Source organism: Candoia aspera, chromosome 5, assembly GCF_035149785.1.
Source record: "Candoia aspera isolate rCanAsp1 chromosome 5, rCanAsp1.hap2, whole genome shotgun sequence".
Taxonomy (NCBI): Eukaryota; Metazoa; Chordata; class Lepidosauria; order Squamata; family Boidae; genus Candoia; species Candoia aspera.
The window spans coordinates 111164986-111184822 of NC_086157.1; the positions used below are offsets into that span (position 1 = coordinate 111164986).

At 40.9% G+C, this 19837-nt stretch overlaps 1 protein-coding gene across 1 annotated transcript in view; it reads left to right on the forward strand.

Moving 5' to 3' along the window:
- The window catches only part of TENM4 (teneurin transmembrane protein 4), a 445069-nt gene that overhangs the window by 84958 nt on the left and 340274 nt on the right, over positions 1–19837 (forward strand). The window contains exon 4 of the mRNA XM_063305935.1: positions 1875–2144. Coding sequence (XP_063162005.1) covers positions 1875–2144 — 270 coding nt within the window. The remainder of the gene's footprint in view (positions 1–1874; positions 2145–19837) is intronic.

Genomic DNA, 19837 nt, shown 5'->3' on the forward strand with positions numbered 1-19837 from the left:
AGTAATTTGAAGGTATGTTGGGGCCACGCTAGAGCATTGGGGGGGAGAGTTGCAGATCAATCAAAAGTTTGGATAGCAAATAGGATTTTTAAGTGGGTGCAGTAATCAGTAACCAGGGCAGCAAACAAAACAGGGGACTACCTGAAACATTTTTCTGTCCTCCCTTCTCATTCCGTATTCTGCAAAAAATGAATGTTTGAGCATATGGCGGAATTCAGAAACATCTTGGAAAATGCAATATAATCCAAAGGACTGCAATTTTCTGCTCTCAAGATCTACGCCTGAATTTGGGGATTGGTTCTATTTTTTTTTTTTAATCTAAATGCTTCCCATTTTAGTGCTTCTTGTGCAGTTTTCTGCATTTCCAACCTGAAAAGGATAGTCAATTAGGATATTTTCAGAGGTTATCCCAATGGGTATAGTTGAATGGGACCTTCTCTGCTTCACTGCAAATCCTAGCAGGATCAGAACTAGATGGAAAACTTTTTAGGAAGTCCTTGGCAGCAGTACACATTAAATGTTTCCTCTTCAACATAAAGTTCCACTATGTTCATTAGGCAATGTAGAATTTTTTAAAGACCGTTCTCTGGTGTTATCACTAACTTCTGTCCCTTGGCTGTATGTTCTAGAACAACGTGGTCTTCTGGGTAATGTACTGGTCTAGGATCAGGAAGATCCAGAATCAAATCCATCATCAGTCATGGAAACCCACTGGCTTATTTGGGACCAATCTCTCTCAGCCCAGCCTATCTCATGAGACCATTGTGGGATTTGGAGTGGGGAGACCCAGCTTCAAGTCTACCCACCACCATGCGATGTCTTTTTGGTGATGACATCACAATGCACATGTTCTCATTTGACATCATTGTGGGTTATTGTAGATGCCACTGATTATCCTGTGGCCTGAATAACATAATAATAAATTCTTTGATAAAAATTTTAAAAAATGAAATTTCCAGATGGAGATTTATCCAAGCTGAAGCGTCATCTGTGCTTCTAAGATAATGCAATTATCTATACATTCATCTGGCTGTCCAAATCTACTCTCAGCCCTGAGATGGTGAATTGAAAATAGTTGTTTGTCTTTAAGAAGACCCAGGAATGTTATCTGGATTAACTGGTTTTCAGCTTGCTTTGTGTTTTCTCCAACAGATTGGAACAATTGGCAATCTGTTTTAGTTAATTAAACAGGTGGGAAGTTCACCCACACCTTCCCAATTCTTCTCTACTAGCTGTAGCTTCCCAAAACTGGTTGGCATATTGTGTGTGTGTGTGTGTGTGTGTGTTTATCTTTTGGATCAAGCCCCCTTTTCCACCTTCAACAATATACTATTTGGAGCCCTTAAAATTGCTCCTCTGCTTCCTTCAGGTTTACCTCCACCAAGAAGATGACAGATGGAATTAAGTAGGTGTCCACAGGGTGTGGTCAAAAAAGTCAACACAGTGACCACAACTGTGTGAGCAAAGCTCCAAAGCTTGACTTCTTTGACCGTACTTGCAGACATGTCTGGTCTCAGAAAGGAGGTAAACAGTGAGCCAGCTACAAGATCTTTGAAGATCAGTGAGCCAGCTACACATCTTTAAATGAACGAATAAATTTACAGCGTAGCGGTGTTTCCATAATTTTGATCGAAGGAGGTGGGATTACAAGTGTCCATGATTAGGAGGACTATGGATGGAGAATGGATCAGTTAGACCAACTGACATCTGATCTGTTCAGAGTCAGCAGCTTTGCACATTTATTCAATCTCATCCTCTTTTTGTTCTTGCAATTAAATGTTACAAGAACTGGGAAAGCTTTAACTTCTACACCGTCTCTTGATTACAGAGGGTCACTCAATGCTTTGTGTTCTTCTTCCCTTCCTTGTGTCCAGGAACCAACTTTTCTTTACAAGAACTAGGCTTGGAAGATGTCTCACCACCACACGGGACTTTATACCGGACTGACTTAGGGCTACCCCACGGCAGCTATTCCATTAGTGCCGGCTCCGATGCTGACACCGAAACAGACACAGTCATGTCACCGGAACATCCGGTACGATTGTGGGGACGCAGCACCAAGTCTGGGCGTAGCTCCTGTTTATCAAGCCGAGCCAACTCCAACCTTACCTTGACGGATACAGAACACGATAACACAGAAACAGGTAAGAGGAAGCGTCAGCCGGATACCTGTGTTACTACAGAGACATTTCTATCAAGGGAGTCCTCAGCAGCAGTCAAAAAAGTCAAGATGGTGGCTGCAATCACATGGTTTTCGCTCCATTTCTGTTTCTTTCTTGTGTGTGTGTGTGTCTGTGTGTGGTTCAGTTGTCCAGTTTTATCTCTAGCACATTTGATATGAGTATGAAAAGATGGAGAGAAGCCATTACAGGTAGTCCTCGCTTAACAACCACAACTGAGACCAGAATTTTGGTTGCTGAGCGAAATAAACATTAAGTGAATCTGACCCAATTTTATGACCTTTTTGCAGTGGTCATTAAGCGAATCACCATGGTAGTTAAGCAAGCCACTTGGTCATTAAGTGAATCACAGTTCCTCATTGATTTTGCTTGCCAGAAGCTGGCCAGGAAGGTTGAAAATGGTGATCATGTGACCATGGGATGCTGCAACACTCATAAGTATGAACTGGTTGCCAAGCACCCAAATTGTGATCAAGTGGCCATGGGGATGTTGCAATGGTTGTATGTGTGAGCACGAGTTGTAAGTTGGTTTCTTCAGCTCTGTCATAAGTCTGAACCATCACTAAACAAATAGTCATTAAGTGAGGACTACCTGTATTCTCGTCAAAAAATCCTTTGCTGCTGTTGTCCAAAATATTCAGCCATGAATTGCTGAATGGCTCATGTTTTGAATCCACCAGGAAAACAGTGGCACTATTAAGTATCCTGCGGGCTCGTAGGAAGATCTATCCAAACAACAATTTAAAATAATAATAATAATAATAATAAATTTCTCCTGCTCAACTGTTTCCTTTCTTTTTCTCATCTGCCTTTATCTGGATATTTATCTCTTGAGATGATACTCTGCAGATAATTTCCCAAGCCATCCTGATTGACTCCCACTGTCTGTGTAAATAGCTCTGCCTGGTCTCTAAGGGGACAGAGGTGACACACACACACAAACGCACATTTTTAGCAATTCATCTTTTATGAAAACCTGAAGGTCACTCCAGCCTTGTTTTTTCTGCGGCAAAGATGTCTTGCATTTGTGGAATCACTGCTGGAGTTTTAGGTCATCAATTCTTTAGGGCAAAAAGAGTGAAGTTAATATACAACTGCATTCTGACCTATTTCTTAATAAAAGATGTCATGTGTTGGCCACCGAAAAGGCCAGAGTACCATCTGGGATATGCTCAGAGAATATTAGAAGTGATTCCCTTCCTCTTACATCTCATAATTTGATTTTTCTCACAGATAATGTGAGTAATGCATGGCATGATAACATGGCGCAAATGATGCAAATTACATTTTTGTCAAGAGACGCCATGATATGAATAACATCACTTGGCCTATCCATGGGCACCTATGACATGAAGACTTACGACATGGGGCCTCAGTATTTTTCACCAATCTCATCATGGGAGGCCTGTTAAATTCCATTTTAATGAAAGCAAATACATTGGTGGGTTTTTTAAAAAAATCGATGTACATGCACCATTTGTGGCTCTGAGAATTGCATTACTTTCTCTCACAGTAATATTACTATTCTTATAATATTGGAGTACAGGTAGTCCTCACTTAATGACCATTCATTTAATGACGGTTCGGAGATATGACGGGGCTAAAAAGGTACTTATGACCCATCCTCAGAGTTATCACCACTGCACCACCCCTGCAGTCACGTAATCGCAATTTGGGCACTTGGCACTGGCTTGCATTTATGACTGGTTGCAGCATCCTACGATCACATGATTGCGATTTGCAACCTTTGCAGCCAGCTTCCAACAAGTCAAATCAATAGGGAACCACTGATTTGTTTAGCACCTGCTGCAATTCACTTAACAACCGTTTGTTTCTCTTAACAACCATGGTAAAAATGGTCGTAAAATCGGGTCCGGTCACATGATGCCTCACTTAATGACTGCACTGCTTAGCAACTGAAATTCTGGTCCCAGTTACAGTTGTTAAGTAAGGACTACCTGGAGTAGTAATTATTGTTATTACTCATTTGACTTACAGTAGATCCGTCTTTCGAAACAAAGGGCCCTCAAGACTGCTCATAATAAAAATGACAGCCTAAACAGTTAATAACTGGTAACAGTTCTCCATCTTTTCCGATCAGCAAATTTGGGGGGTCAGTTCAGAAGCCAAGTGGATTCCTTTCCTTCTTCTGCATCCTTCAGCATGGCTGCGTTTTTGTGCAGCTGGGCCATCTGTGATCCTCCAGACTCACATGGGCCTCGGCCTCATTTCAAAAGCTTTCTGTAAGCAGTTCTCCAATAGAAGTGATTCCTTCCTCTCTCCACTCCATACCCCATCTATTTTGCTGGAATTATCGTGATGGCTGGCAGAATGATAAAATGGTCCTTTTCTCCATTGGGAACGTTAGTTTCAGAAGAGGTCTGCGCAAGGCTATTTCCCCTGGGAGACGAAGAAGTCACCACCTTCTTCATGCCTCCTTAACTCGAATGCTGATTGTCCCAAGACCACCGTGCTCCCGTGTAAGCCCAGGAAAAGGGAGGTCTTCTTCAAGGAGCATCCACAGGTAGAGGGAGTTGCCCAGGTTGGGCCTTACCTGCTTTGGACCCCAATATTGCACATCTCTAGAATATGCCTCTCCTTCAAACCTTTCAGCTGAAAGCATAGAGTTTGTTTATTAATTTATTTATGTGGCTCATATGGACGCCCATCTCACAGCAGTGACTTTGGGTAGCATCCAAACTAAAACAGCAGCCGCAGTCCAAACCACAATGGCCACAATTAATCTTCATTCGTAAGAAAAACAACTTTAACCAAGAGAGCTCACCTAACAATTTGATCCAAGTATCTGGGAGTTCACACAGGCAAAGCAAGCCCTATTCTATATGGAGTTGAAAGCTTTCACACATCCAGGTGAAGGTCTGAAGAAAACTTCTGTCCCGCTTGTCATGGGAACACCACTTGCCTTTGTGCGGCAGAGTCCATCTTGTTTCTCATACTTTCAAAATATCTCTATAAAATCTCAGCATGAGGTCAGCAGGGGATTTATGGTGAGGCACCATTGGTTTATCGTGACACCCCAGCTCTGTGTCTCCTTGTCATTTTCATAAGGAATGGTATTCTGACTTGGTAATGGGCTGGTTGATGGCCATGAATAATCATTCTAACAAGATGGAGAGACTGTGATTATTGATCTTACAGTTACATTTCATTGCTCATTTTAAAAAAAATTATTTAATTGTTTTATCTTGACTGTTACCAAAAGTAACAGAAAGATATCAAGGAGGGAAGGAGGGAGGGAGGGAGGGAGGGAAGAAGGCAGGCAGGCAAAAACAAAACAGAAAAAGGGCAATCTATATACAGTATATGTCATATACTGGTCAAATGTCAAGTGGATTTCTGAATTTATCTTAGGGAAAAAAATTAATGATCCATTACAAAATACCATAAAATCTATGCCACAAAAACCATATTGAGTTGTTTTTTTATTAGTAGACAAAATTGCCTTTTCCAAAAACAGGTAAGTCACATATCTCTTGAATCCAATCCTTAATATCAGGAACATTAGTACTTTTCCTTCAGATTATATTTTATTGTTAATATTGTTGTAGGCATCTATATTTTTTCTTCCATCAAGTAGATGAAAGTGATGAGAGTAGCTGGACCTAATAAAATAATGTCAGGGTGGTGGTGAAAGAGGCGACGGTGTTTAGAGGTAGCCCTTGCTTAGCAACCACATGTTCAGTGACTGTTCAAACTTGCAACGGTGCTGAAGAGGGAGACTTATGACTGGTCCTCAGCGTTGCAGCCATTGCAGTGTCCCCTCGGTCACATGATCGCAATTTGGGTGTTTGGCAACCGGCTCGTAATTACGATGGTTGCAGTGTTCCGTGGTCACATCGTTGCCATTTGTGACCTTCGCTGCCAGCTTTCCACCAGCAAATTCAATGGGGAAGCTTTCAGGAGGTTGCAGGTCACTCCCACTCTGGCAGCTCTTTTTCCCAAGCAGCCCCATGGTGGCCTGGTGACATGGGGATCTCGGACTTCATAGCACCTGCCCGCCCATACTATGAAGCGCCTGCCTGCCCATACCCCATAGCACTCACCTGCCCACCTGTAGTCTGTAGTGCCTGCCCATAGCACCTGCCCATCCATCTGTAGCTCTCACCCACTGGCCTGCTTGCCTGGGACACAGTTTCAGTGGTGTAAGCAAGCACTTCTGAATTCCTGCCTCTTCCCACGTTGCGGTCACATGAGGTCCTCACTTAACAACCCACGTTCCTTGCTTAACAATGGCAGTGGGGACTGCCAGAACTTCCATCACTAAGCAATGTGGTCACATGACATCACGCTTTACAACCACATCACTTAGCGACGGAAATTCCAGTCCCAATTGCCACTGTAACCCAAGACCTATTTGTACATGTCAAGGAATTAGTTGTTCAGGTTGTTTAGATGGGATTTTGATTCCTTGTTAAAATGAGATAAATTATCATGGCGTAACACTTGGATATATGGCTGGAGGCCCAGGAATGTTGATGCCTTTGAGTGCCTTTTCCCCAGTTAGACTGTCCTGCAGCTATGACTGTTCCCAGAAATATCTGTGCCACCTAGTTGAACTAGTGCAATCTTTTCCATGCTGGACAGCCTGTAGCTGACATTAAAAACTAAGTGAGGACTAGAAACCTAAGTCCTATGAAGAAAGACTGAAGAATTTGCATATGTTTACCCATGAAAAGAGAAGATTGGAGGAAGGGTGTGAGAGCACTCTTCAAATACCTGAAAGGAGGTCACTCAGAAGAACATTGGTCTCTGTTCTCTCTTGTTCCAGAACGCAGAACTTTGAATAATGGGTTTAAGGCAGATTCAGATGGATGGTTAGGAAAAACTTCCTATCAGCAACAGCAACATCCAGTGAAGGAGAAATCATCCCCTTTCTGGGTAATTGGTTCTTCTGTCCAAATGTTCTTAATTGTTAGGGGGGTCATCTTAAGATTGGCCTCCTTGTAATTTAAATCCATGCATGAATCCATGCATTCATGTTCTGCAAGTTGGAGTCATTGAAAAGAGGTCTTGAACTTTTTCTGGATGACATCTTCTCGGGTAACTGAAGAATACTGTTCTCCAGTCCTGGCAACTGGGTCCTCAACCTCTTCTCATCAGACTTAATTTTTATCTTCCTGATGATCTTCCTTGCCTTTCTCTTAACTAGCTCTGTTAGATCATATCTTCCCCTGGTCTTCTCTCAAGAAGAGAACTATACTAATACCTTTTATCTTTCTTCATAAGACTAGTCCCCTGATCATCCTCACTGCTCTTCTCTGAACCTTTCCCCCCTCTTCCTTAAAGCATGATGCCCAGAACTGGACACAGGACTCAACGAAGTGTCTACCCCAAAACAGAATAATGTAGAACTATTATTTCCCATCAGTTGGGTACTAATTCTGTTACTGCAGACTAAAGTTACATTTGTAGTCACCTTACACTGCTCTAATGGTATGTGGGAACAACCTTGGGAGACAGGAGGAAGAGCCGGAATCTAGACAATGGTCTGATGAATGAAATTTGAGTCCAAGGGTGTGTGTGACAAAAGCATCTCAGAAGGGACCCTCCCTAGTTTTTAGGAGAATAAAAGTGAGGGATAGGCAGGGTACTTTCAGACTTGCAAGATTCTGTTAATATAACCTTACATCAGCCTTTCTCAACCTTTTGACCCTGGAGGAACCCCTTGAAATATTTTTCAGGCCTCAGGAAACCACATTCAGGCTCAAATATAGGCCAGAAGTTACAAAATCATTATATTTGTTTCATGGGCAGGCCTATATACATGCATGAACAGTGTTCTTAAACTAAAAATAAAGAATGAAACCTACCTCTTTAATGTGAAGTTGCGCAAATTTGAAATATTTTTTTAATAAACCGTGATCTCCCAGGGAACCCCTAGTGACCTCTCGCGGAACCCGAGGCTGCCACGGAACCCTGGTTGGGAAACCCTGGCTTACCTAAGCATAGAGCGTGTGCTTCTTGCCTGGACTACCTCGAAGGGCTAACAACTGCTAACTCACATTCAGTTTTCAATCAGTGCTCAAGTACTTCTGTCAACCTAGGCATTCCCCATCTTATATCTGTACATTTAGTTTTTGTTTTGTTTTCTAAGTAGAGAAACAAAACAAAACTTAATTGTCTCTAACAAGTTTTGGGAAACATATCCTCCACCTCCATCCAAGTCATTATCAAAAATATGGAGGGCCCAAGACTGAACTTTGTGGTATCACAATCTACTTCAAAAAGTTGCTATGAGAATAAAATGTGAAGGAGTCCACATCCTTTATAAATTTTGGTTTTTGGTTGAATTCACCAGGTAAATTTCAGCTTCTCTATTGAATTAGCAATAGCATGAACAAGCAAACAAGAATGTGCCAATTTCAGCACGGAAAGAGTATAACGAAACACATCTCTGAAAATAAGTAAAGAGAACGGTGCTTCCTTGCAACTAAACTTTACCACTCTGGATTCTGGAAACTGCCCACAAAGTCACTTTGAGGACTTTATAGAGGAAATGTTTCAGCCAAGATGAATTTGTGTGAAGAGTAAGTGCAGAGCAGTGCCCCAGAAGGAGCGAAAGCTTACCGGATATGTTTATCGATCAATATTAATTGCTGAGCATATCAATGGAATGTATAGCCTTTAGCTCTAGTCAATATGAAGTTTTATCAAGCTGCCATCAACAGTAGATTTTATGGGGACCATTAAAGGCCACTTTTCTTCCACCGCATGTTAAAGTCAGCAGTTTTTGTTGCGTTTCCTCATTAATTATGCAAAATAAATAATCAGTATTGAATTCTGGTTCCGTGCATTCTGCGCCTCTCAAATACTTTTATGACTTGGTGCTTTCGAGAATTTGGGGCTTACATGTTTTAAAGGGGAAGGAGAGCTGATTTCACATTCTCTGTTGTTGCTGCCCATTTCTTCACAATTCTTGGTGTATTTACCTCACTCATTTATATCACAATGATTGGCAATTGAATGCATGGATTGACTATCACCAGATCTTCTACTGTGCTAACAAAGTTGAATCAGACAGACATCTGATTGGATGAATGTATTTTCTTGAAGGTGAATATCTGCATCTCAGAAGTCCACAGGAGGCCATCCTTCCAGTTATGTTCCACAGAAATGGTTACCATAAGGCACATTACTTTAGATTCCATAGCACTCTGCCATAATGGCAAATAACAATGAATAGCCATCCCCTGTCAAGGATGTCCTTGTTGTTAGCTGGCAGTCATCACTACAGGTGATGATATTCCCGTTTATTTCTTCTCCCAGTTCTCATGTGATGAAAGAGAATTTGCCTGAGAATTTTTTTTTTCCAAGGAGAAAAAATGCAACTCCAGACAACAAGCCTGCTTCACTCATAGGATGGAGATGATATGGAAGCAACTTCATGGGGACATGGCAGAAAAAAGTGGTTGCTAGGCCATGTTTGTGCCATGGTTAGGCACGAGAGCTGGTACACCTTGCTCAGTACTCAATTTGCTGGATTACTGAGGCTCAACAAGGGGCTTCCCTTGTATAGGGATGACAGTGTTAAGGTACATGGACCAGTGATCTGTTGTAGAGTAACATAACCAGCTAAATTCTAACTCTGTATATTTCTTTTCCACAGTTAGTAAGTGGTAACCTATAGGTATGATATGTATCTATAAATATGATCTAAGCCTTAGTAACTTCATTCTAGCCAATTTTTGGGTGGACGCAAGCTGTAGTAATGTGCTTTTCTGAGAAGGACAGATGGAAGATCAAGGAATGAGCTAGAAGTAAATATATGACAGTCAAATCACTCAAATTAAGGAATGTATAGATCATCTTGGACCACATGAATCCATATTAATGTATTCAAGCTAAAACCATTTATAATTAACTTCACCTCATCCTTGTTGTATTATAGTATTTTTATTTTATTTTATTTGCATGCTCCTCTCAGTAACCCACACTGTAACGGTGAGTAATACTGGGCAGTACAATTTTAGTAATTGCAGATAGTTTCATGATTAATCCAGCCAACAATCCAGAAATACCCCTTGGCCTCTTTTTAAAGTGTCCAAATGGTTTCTGCTTCTTTGGGTTGCAAGTTTCATTTACCATAGTTGGAAAACTGAACTCTGCTTGGAAAATGAACGCAGACTTAGAGAAGTATTTTTAGAAAGCACGCGTGTTCTTTCAGGTTTTCTTTGCCATTTTTCCTTTATTTTTTGCCACGGTGGAGAATCAGCTACAGATCAGCTCCCCCGTAGGTTTGAATAAATAATCTGATTGTCCAGGGAAAGTAAGTTGAAAATGATGTCAGCTCTCCCCTCCAATATTCTGATATTGTATAAGCAGTTGTCAATGAACAGATATGTGTAAAAGCCCATCAGTTTTTCAGGTGCCTATGGAAAATATATACCACGATCAGAAATAATGACAAGAAGTTCAATTCCTTAGCAAAGGGTGGGTGACTGACAGTCTATCGTAGCAGGGAACCAGTCCACCCCCTAGCATTTCAGTATTAAATTAACATTAAAATACTGGGCTCAGCAGAGCATGAGATGCCATTGGCCTTTATCCATGATGAAAAAATGTGCTGTCATAGGCAAAATTACCTTATTCGGTGCTTTTTTCTTAAAAGTTTTCTGCAGCTCAATCTGCCTCTATAATGGTACGTGGGGGGGAAGAGCCACAGCCAAAGCAACTGTCAGATAAGAAGCAGCTGAGCCCACAGCAGGAATGGGGTGTGTCAAATGTCTCAGAAGGGATCCCCTGGTTTCTTGGGCTGTAAAGTGATGAGGGAGAAAGGTACTGTCAGACTTGCAAGATTCTGTTAATGTAACCTTACAATAAGATGGAATTAGTTCATCTGGGCTTCTTGTGTGGGCTACCTCACTAGGCTGACATCAATCCTGCAAGTCTGACAGTATATTTCTCCCTTGTCACTTTTACAACCCAAGAAAGATGAGGGAATAGCCATCTTGCTCAAACCGCGGTTGGCCCTTTCAAAAGGTCATTGGATTCGCATACTTTCTTTTCTAATCGCTTTTGGAAATCGCTTGTTAACCGCTTTTCAGCTATTAGGAACCTTTGGGTCCACAAGTTTTACAGTACCAGGTGAGTTTCCTTCAATCCTTAGCGAAAGAAATTTTAAATACAAGTTTAAGGACTTCAAAAAATTCTTTTGGAGTAAACGGTTGCAGATCTTTGATTTTGGAAAGTTACAAACAGACTAAAGGTCCAGATCGATTTGAAATAAGATTTTGGAATTGATTATAAGAATCCTTCCTGTGGGAAAATGTTTTTGTTTCGAATTCTCTTGAAAAAAACATGATAGGATGAGGTTGAAGGTTGGACACTAGAGGGAACCAGAAGGAACTAAAGATTACAATTAAAGGAGAAGAACAGTTAAATTTGAATTACTAATACAGAAAGGAGCAAAATATTTTAACATTGGACATATTGAAGGATACTTTAGAACGATGGACCCAGAAGTTAATTTTAAGAGTGTCTGCCTCTGTAGATAGACTGTGTTTAAAAGATGTTATGGAGGAGGAACAAGTTTTACCAGACAAGACCGAGACTGATCTGTAAGTAGATTTATAAATGACAAGCTGCGAGAATGATATGGACGACAAAACAAAAGAAACTGGCTGATATCCTAATAATTAAAAGGGATATACAAGCAACAAATCAAAAGAATGACCTGGATAACTTTCCTATATTGCATTTACAAAAGAGACTTGTTAAAGCTTTGAAGAATTTTGTGAGAAGGGACAGAGAAAAAAATGAAAAGAAATCAAGTTCTAGGACATTATTTGAAGGGACTAAAGATCAAGATTGTTAGAAGTAAAAGGAAGGAATATAAAGTTGATTTACTTGAGCAAGGTTAAAATAGATATTGTATTTATTTATTTATTTATCTAATTTCTCCCCACCCATCTCCTCCCATCGGAGGCCTATGTTGTTGTCTCTAGTAACCCTTAAGGGAAGTTTGCTGATCAGGACTGAAATGAGGTTTTAAGAATTTGTTTATAGCTGAGATATGGGAACAAAAAATCATTTGTTGTATTTTAAGAGAAGGTGGTAAGTTACTAAAATTGTTTATACTTGTTATGATGAAGGGGGAAATAATTTTTTAATATCTTTCTTCTCTTTTTCTTTATTTTTATTTTTTTCCTTTCTATTTTTCCTTCTATTTCTTCATTTCTGCACCTTCTATTTTTTCTTTTTATTCTTTTATTTTTTAGTTTGCATTAGTTTTTATCTTTTTAATTGTAATAAAAATGCTATATATAAAAAAGGAAACCTACAGTATTTGCTCTCGTTCTGTTTTCTCAGTGTTTCTGAAATCAAAATATCTGGGCCAGACTAATTGTAAATAGTTTTGTTTTGCTTTTGTTTTTGTTTTTAATTAAATTACAGGACAATTTGGAGCTTGTCGTTTTTCTGCCAGTTTGGAAAACTAAGGCAGCGATCCAGGGGAAAGTTTGGCACATGTGCAGTATATTCCCAAGGTTAGGGCGGTTTTGGAAGGGGCCGTAAGACTCATTGTATTTAGTGACAATGACTCCTAGGGGAATTTTATATTTTATATTGCATATTTCATATGATTTTTACGTATTTATATTGAACTGTTTTAGTGATTTGCTATTTTTATTATCTGTAAGCCACCCAGAGTTGTTGTACGTGAGATGGGTGGCAAAGAAATTTAATAAATAAATAAATAAGGTTGCAGCTATAAAACATTTGATTTTTTTTTTTCATAAAACACAGTTGCAACCAGTCAAAACAATTTTGGAGTTCACCTGAAACTGTCTTTTCAAAGACAAATAGATATAAAAATCCTTCATAGTATTCTTTACTGCTGAAACAGTACAAACTTTCTGAGAGACAGGAATTAAGAGCACAGAAGCATCATTGCTAGAAAGGTCTAACAGGAGATGGTTATTTGAAGCAGGACACCTAGCTAACTTTGGAGGCTCTCAAAAAAGGCTAAGGAGGCTTGGGACCAGCCAATATCTAGATGGAAGACCATCACGGAATCCCCTGGGCTGTAGATTAGGCTGGGAAGTTAAACAGCCATCCTAGATAAAGGGACAGGAAAGCCGTTTCCATATTGTTGCCAACAAACCAACATAAGCGGTTCACAAGCTCAACTTGAGGGAGAACTTATCTTTAAGTTTAGTTCTGAATATCCAAATTATAACATAAGAAAATAAGCCTTGCTCTGCTGGATCGAACCCCTGGTGCTTCTTGTCCAGCAGTCTGTTCTTCCAGTGGCCAACCAACTGCACAAGGAAGCCCACCCATCTCCCAGCAGATGGCCTTCAGAGGCAGTCCCATGCCATCAAGGCTAATAGCCATTGATCTGCATGACTTCCCTATCATTTTCAGATAAATTTTGGGTTGAATGGCTCTGTAGACAAGTGACAGTGATGTATTGGCAATGGACCTGGTATCCTAAGGAGAAGCAAGATCAGAATAGGACATGCTTGTGGAGAAGTACTGGTCACTTTGTGTGTCCACCAAATTGCTTTGACATATTTGAAACCCATGGATTTGGAAAGTTTCATTGATATCAGAGTGACTTCCATGCAAATGTGTTGTTATGCCTTCTGTGGGTACTTGGTTGGTGAACTATTTTCAGCTGGTCTTGGGTGGGGCCTCTTCAGGAACTTTTATTAAATGAAGAGGAACAAGAATTGTTGATCAAATACTATTAAGAGAGACTGACACTTCAGACACTCTGAAGTTTCCGCACATTCCTCCATTCTTTCAGGCAAGGATCTTATCAATATGCCAAAGGAGCTGTAGATTATTGATTGGTGCAACCTCTTCCTGAGGTGATTTCTTAAATATGCTCGGTATCAGCACTCTAAACCGGAGAGGTGACCAATACATGTAGGCTGTCATTGACCTTTGAGGTAACCTTCACACTTATCTCCCTGGCAGATCAGATGACCTCCTATGGAGCTAATTTGCAAAGTGTTTGTGTTGAGTGCATTTTCATTTGTCAGGCACCATTCCTGCAAGAATCCCATTTTGCCAGGAACTCAAGGAGACTTTCAGATGATGGCGGAGAACTGTGCATCAGCAAGTGTATCCAGAGAGAGAGAGAGAAAGAGAGATCAAGCACTGGGCAACAGTTGTACAACAGAGATGCACAACTTGAGGCTCGAGGACCATGTGGCCCCACCAATGCCTTGGATGTGACTTCCAGACCCCATCTAAAGTTCTTGGTGAATTGTCATTTTCATTGTTATCGTTAGTGAGATGCTATCAGTTGGGTTCAGCTCCTGGCAACTGTGTGGACAATGCTCCCATTACTAAGACTTAGCAAAGACCTCAGTGAAGAGATACAGGAAGCTTTAACACAATGGTGCCCTCTAGTGATTCTCCTGATTTTTGCGCCCAGAACTGGTAGGCTTAAGTCCTATCACTTCCCTTTAACCTCGTCTTTTCATTACTTTCAACAATAATAGTTGATTTTAATTTTTTCATTAGTTTCAACAATAATAGTTGACTTTAATTTTTTTAGGGCTGGGTACAGGGGACGAAATGGTTTAAGGCATTATATTGGTCATGCATCATTTGGTGTTCTTGGCAAATATTTGGTGAGAGTATTATTATAAAGAGCTGATTATTACCTTTAAAAGAAATAAGCACTGTATAGTATGTGGCAAGTAATAACGCTGAGTTATAAAGCTTAGGTGATTATGAAGCTCAAGAACATTTTGCATTTTAAGGAGAGAAGGATCTTCTTCTAATTGCATCCCAACTCTTCTCAACCAACCATGAGTTAGTTTCAAAGCAATAAACTGTTCCTTGAGAAGCAATGAATGGGTGGACAGAAAAATTATTGGGCAGAGTTCCACTGATTGTCCTGAACAGCTGCCTGAAGTTAGGGTCTCATCTTGCCTCACTGGAGAGCTGATCTGCTTTCCAGATGTGCCTTTCTCTCCTTGGGCCATCCAAGGTATCCTCCAGAAGCATTGGAGCTCAAGGCCCATAATCCCCAGCAATGGCCATGCTGTTCTAAGTAGTCTGTAGAGGCTCTCCTTGGCGTGTCCTTCATTCTGAAGTTCAAAAGATAGAACTTAAGTCCTATCCAGCATATTAAGTCCATTCCCTCCAGCATATTCTTTCCTTTCTGGTAATACAGTACTTATTTTGGGGAAATTATTTGGGATTTAATTGTTCTGTATGTCTTGGCTGGTCATGGCTCATCTTTTACCCCATATTTTGGGAAGGGTGTGTAGGGCTGTGTGATTTACGCTGATTTTTTTTTTTAAATCATGACAGTTGTAGAATTTGCACTGGTATTGTGATCAAGTTGCCTTCTTCTTGAATGTTTGTATGCCATTGCATGTTTTATTTTATTTTAAGAGAAGAACATCCTTGCCGGAAGATGTTTTTTGTGTGTGGTATAAATACAAATGCATGATCACATTAAATTTTTTAAAGGTAATCAGAAGTTTTGAAGTATCAAAAGTGTACAAAAACACAGCCAAAGTGATCCAAGCAATAAGTTTCCTTTGAAAGAAAGGCATTTGGCCTTTCCTTTGAAAACAAAGAGATCTAAACCAAGCTTAACCTTGTTTTCAATATACAGATTGTTTTAACGGGGGGTTTGGAGGTCCCATCAAAAAGCTTACCCACCCATCTCATCAAGGAGTCCTAAGTAAGACTTATTTTAAAAATGGTATAAATAATTATATACAATGGAGAAGGATGGAAAGCAACTGTCTTTTTTACATTCGCTCCGTCCTTTTAGTTTTTTTTCATGGACCCGGCCCTTGAAATTCTTCTGAGACCCCTCAATTTTTACCAGCTGAGGATCTGGCAATTACAGGGTTTGTGAACTCATTCCTTGTTTGGCAGGTTCAATTTGGAATTTGAGGTTAAACCACCCCTAGTTGAAACCATGTGCGAAACAGGCTGGCTTTTGCACCCAAAGTCACAGATACGGCCAACGCAGGCTTTGGTCTAAATTCAGCCCAGGTTTTCCAGTTCTCATACATACATTGTTTTTCTTGGGAATAAGCTGGTCTGAGTTTCAAGCCTGTAATTCTAATTTTCTATCCCCCAAACCCACAACAAATGAATATGGTTCAGGTGAAAGCTATTCTGGAGGCAAAAAAAAAAAAAAAAGACTTCAATGAGTCTTAACCACTGTGGCCTTCCCCTCTTTCAAGGGGGTCATCGATGCTGCCCCCAGTGTAAATTCTGTGCTGTAATGTTAGGGAACTGCTATGGGACCATGCGTCTCCGATACATAATGAACTACGCAAAACTGTTCCAGGGACTCTTGAAAATGAATCAGTGGCAACTTGCTTGTAGTAGAGATTAATAAATCATGATCCACTCAATCTGTTTTTTTAGAGGAGGAGAAGGAAGGAGAAAGAGAAGAAGGACAGGTAGGGGAGAGGGATGTCCATGAATGGGGATCAAACAAGTTGGGGGGGGGGCAATTGTGCAATTGAAGCTCCGCCTCTTTTTCTTTAATGTGTAGTGATAGATGTAAAAAGGGGTGGGGTTTTGGTTATACTGTTGTGGCCCTCATCTTTACTTTTTGGGCCTTCCTCCCTGCAGGTACCCTTGAGGACATTTTTATGGGGTGGGGGTCCTGCACAGGAAGTTGAAGAAGACTTTCATCCTGCTAGTTCATCCCCATGAGGCTCCATTCATTCTAGCGAGTCACAAGCTGTGCATGTCAGCTATACTGTAGAGAATACCTATCTGTCTGTCTGTCTGTCTGTCTATCTGTCTATCTATCTATCTATCTATCTATCATCTATCTATCGTTAATTGTCTATGCAGTAGGTTATGCCTTAGAAGCCAGCTTCCCTAATGCTGCAGGAAAACATACAGCCCACAGATTATCCTAAGATAGTTTGCAGGCCGTATGTGAAATTCAGCAGTAAAATGCATAGTAAAATCGTTTGCTTTTTTCCCAACAAATTAAATGTGGCTGCACTGGCCCTTAGGGGCACTTTCAGACTTGCCAGATGGATGTCAGCCCTTCAAGGTAGTCCAGTCAGGAAGCACAACCATGAGCACTAACACTACCTTTATTGTAAGGTTACAGTCACAGAATCTTGCAGGTCTGAAAGCACGTCTCCTCTCCCTTACTTTTACTTTCCAGAAAACTAGGGAGGGTCCCTTCTGAGACACTTCCTATGTCCTCTTTCCTTCTGTGGGCTGAGATTCCTTTTGCATGACAGTTGTCTCATCTGCAGCTCTTCCTCCTGTCTCCCAAGGTCATTCCCACAGACTATTCATCCAGCATTTTTCCCCACTTCTTTTCATGAAGGCCCCATGTGTGAAGTAGAGAGAATGAAGAGAGATACATACATACATACATACATACACACACACACATAGAAAGCCAGTGTGGTACACCAGGCTAGAGACAGAGAGACCCTGAGTTCTAATCCTGCCTTAGGCACAAAGCCAGCTGGGAAACCTTGGGCCAGTCACTCTCTCTCAGCCCTAGGAAGGAGGCAATGGCAAACCACCTCCAAAAAACCTTGCCAAGAAACTGCAGGGACTTGTCCAGGTAGTTGCCAGGAGTCAACAATGACTTGATGGCACAAAAATAATAAATACCAGACCCACAGGAGCTCCCTGGGTGACTTTAGACCTGTAATTCTGTCTTGGTTGTTGTAGGGAAAAATGGGAGAAGGGAATATTATGTATGCTGCCTGTAGCTCTTGAGGGAAAGATGGGACAGAAAGACAGGCCGTAGTGGGGAAGAAGGGAGTTTAGAAACCCAGATTTAAGTCCCCCCCCCCCCGGATCACTTTAGACCTCTTATCCTAACCCCCCCACACACAGAGTTGTTGTTGTGGGCACAGTTTGTGGGGTGGGGGGAGAGAAAGCACTTGAGCTCCTGAACAAAAAGGTAGGATGCCTATCTAACCAATAAATAAATAAAATGTGCTCTAAACTATTGCTTTTTGAAATTCGAGCAGATTCATTCTTCCCTCTCTCATCTCCCCCCCCCCCCCATTTTTCTATTTATTCAACGTCCAGCATCCTACAGTCTAAGCATCCTGTACCCTTGCAAAGCTGAGTTGTTGGGGTTTTTTTCTGCTGTCTTTTTTCTGGGAGGGGTGGAGAAGGAGATTCACCCTCCGTACATGTTTCTTGCCCGCTGCAAAATATCAGAATCCCTGCAGCTTCTTGTTACCCTCCTTGAGGGATGGGGGTTTCTTAGGGTAACATAAATACCAACCATCAAAGTCTGTCCATTTATAAATTGGACGGCTGGATTTTCCATGTCAAGTTCCCCTCTGGGATTGTGCAACATACAATGAAGGAGGAAAGCGTGCTCATTCGTATTATGGAAGTTTTCTGCCTTTGTGGGCCCTGCCTAATGGGAATTAGTGTTAAGAGACCTTGTGGCACATAGTAGAAATGCTGTATAAGGGATCCTAACAGTAAGACTTAAATTTCTAATCCTTTTTTTTTTCCAGCCTACATTTTTAGCCCTAGATTGAGGTTTGGCTGTGTGACTAACATTTCTTGTAGTTTAGCAGTAATCAGTATGAGCAGCTTGTGGTTTCTTTATTTTTAAATCTGAGTCACAGAATCAAAGAAGTGCGGAGTTGGAAGGAACCCCACAGATTATCTAGTGTGCAGGTAGCTGTGTTCTTAAAATGGAGAACCCACCACCTCTTGTAGGTAGGTCGTTCCACTGTTGTAGGGACCGTCCTGTTAGGAGGTTTTTCCTTATATTTAAGCAAAATCTAGGTAGCTGCAACTTAGACCCATTGTTTCTGGTCCTAGTTTCTGAGGCCATGGAAAATTTAGGACCATCTTTCCTGATGGCCAGTCTTCCCCTCAATCTTTGCTCCAGGCTTTGAGATGCCTTTCCCTCAAGAAGAACAAGAGGCCAAACATGGGGAAAATAACATTTTTTTTAAAAAAAAATGGGATTATAATTAAGAGTAAAGCTCAGTTTGAGGGAGGCTTTCCTATAGCCACTGCTTAAGAATTCAACCCTAAGGTTGTAATGATTCTGAATACCCTCAATTGCAGGTGGGGAATTCTGGCGATTGAAGTCCACACATTTTAAAGTTGTCAAGTTTGCAAAACACTGATGCACAGGAACTGTAAAAAGGTGTTTTTGAAATCTATTTGTGCAAGAGACAACAGGCAGGCACCATTTATTCCATCTCGGCCTCGTTTAATAAATCACTCTTCCTGTTGTCTTCCCATTTTTTAAAATGGTTGCATATTTTTGTTTGAGAGGCAAGAATTGCAGTGTTGCAGAGAGAGCGTTCCCCAGTTCTTCTTGAGAATTTCTAGAATATAAACCTTGGCATAGGTAGCGGGTTCATTTAGTCTCTGTTGCATATGCATGAGAAATAAATGTGCATGAAACCGGAAACTTCCTATGTTGTAGCTGCTGCATTGTTGTCTGGCAACGGTAGAATTCCCAAAGACTTTTTTCAGGGATATGGAAATGGGTGTAATGATTGCCTTAATCCAAATAAAACTCTCAGACTCAAAATCACAATTCAGGTTCTGGGTTTATTTAGAATAGAGTGCAAACAGGTAAAAAGCTGAGAATGAGAAAAGCGGGCCTAAACTCAAACTAAATAGCATCGTTTCAAACATCAGCCCGCCCCCTCCTTCACATCCAGTACAACCCCACATTC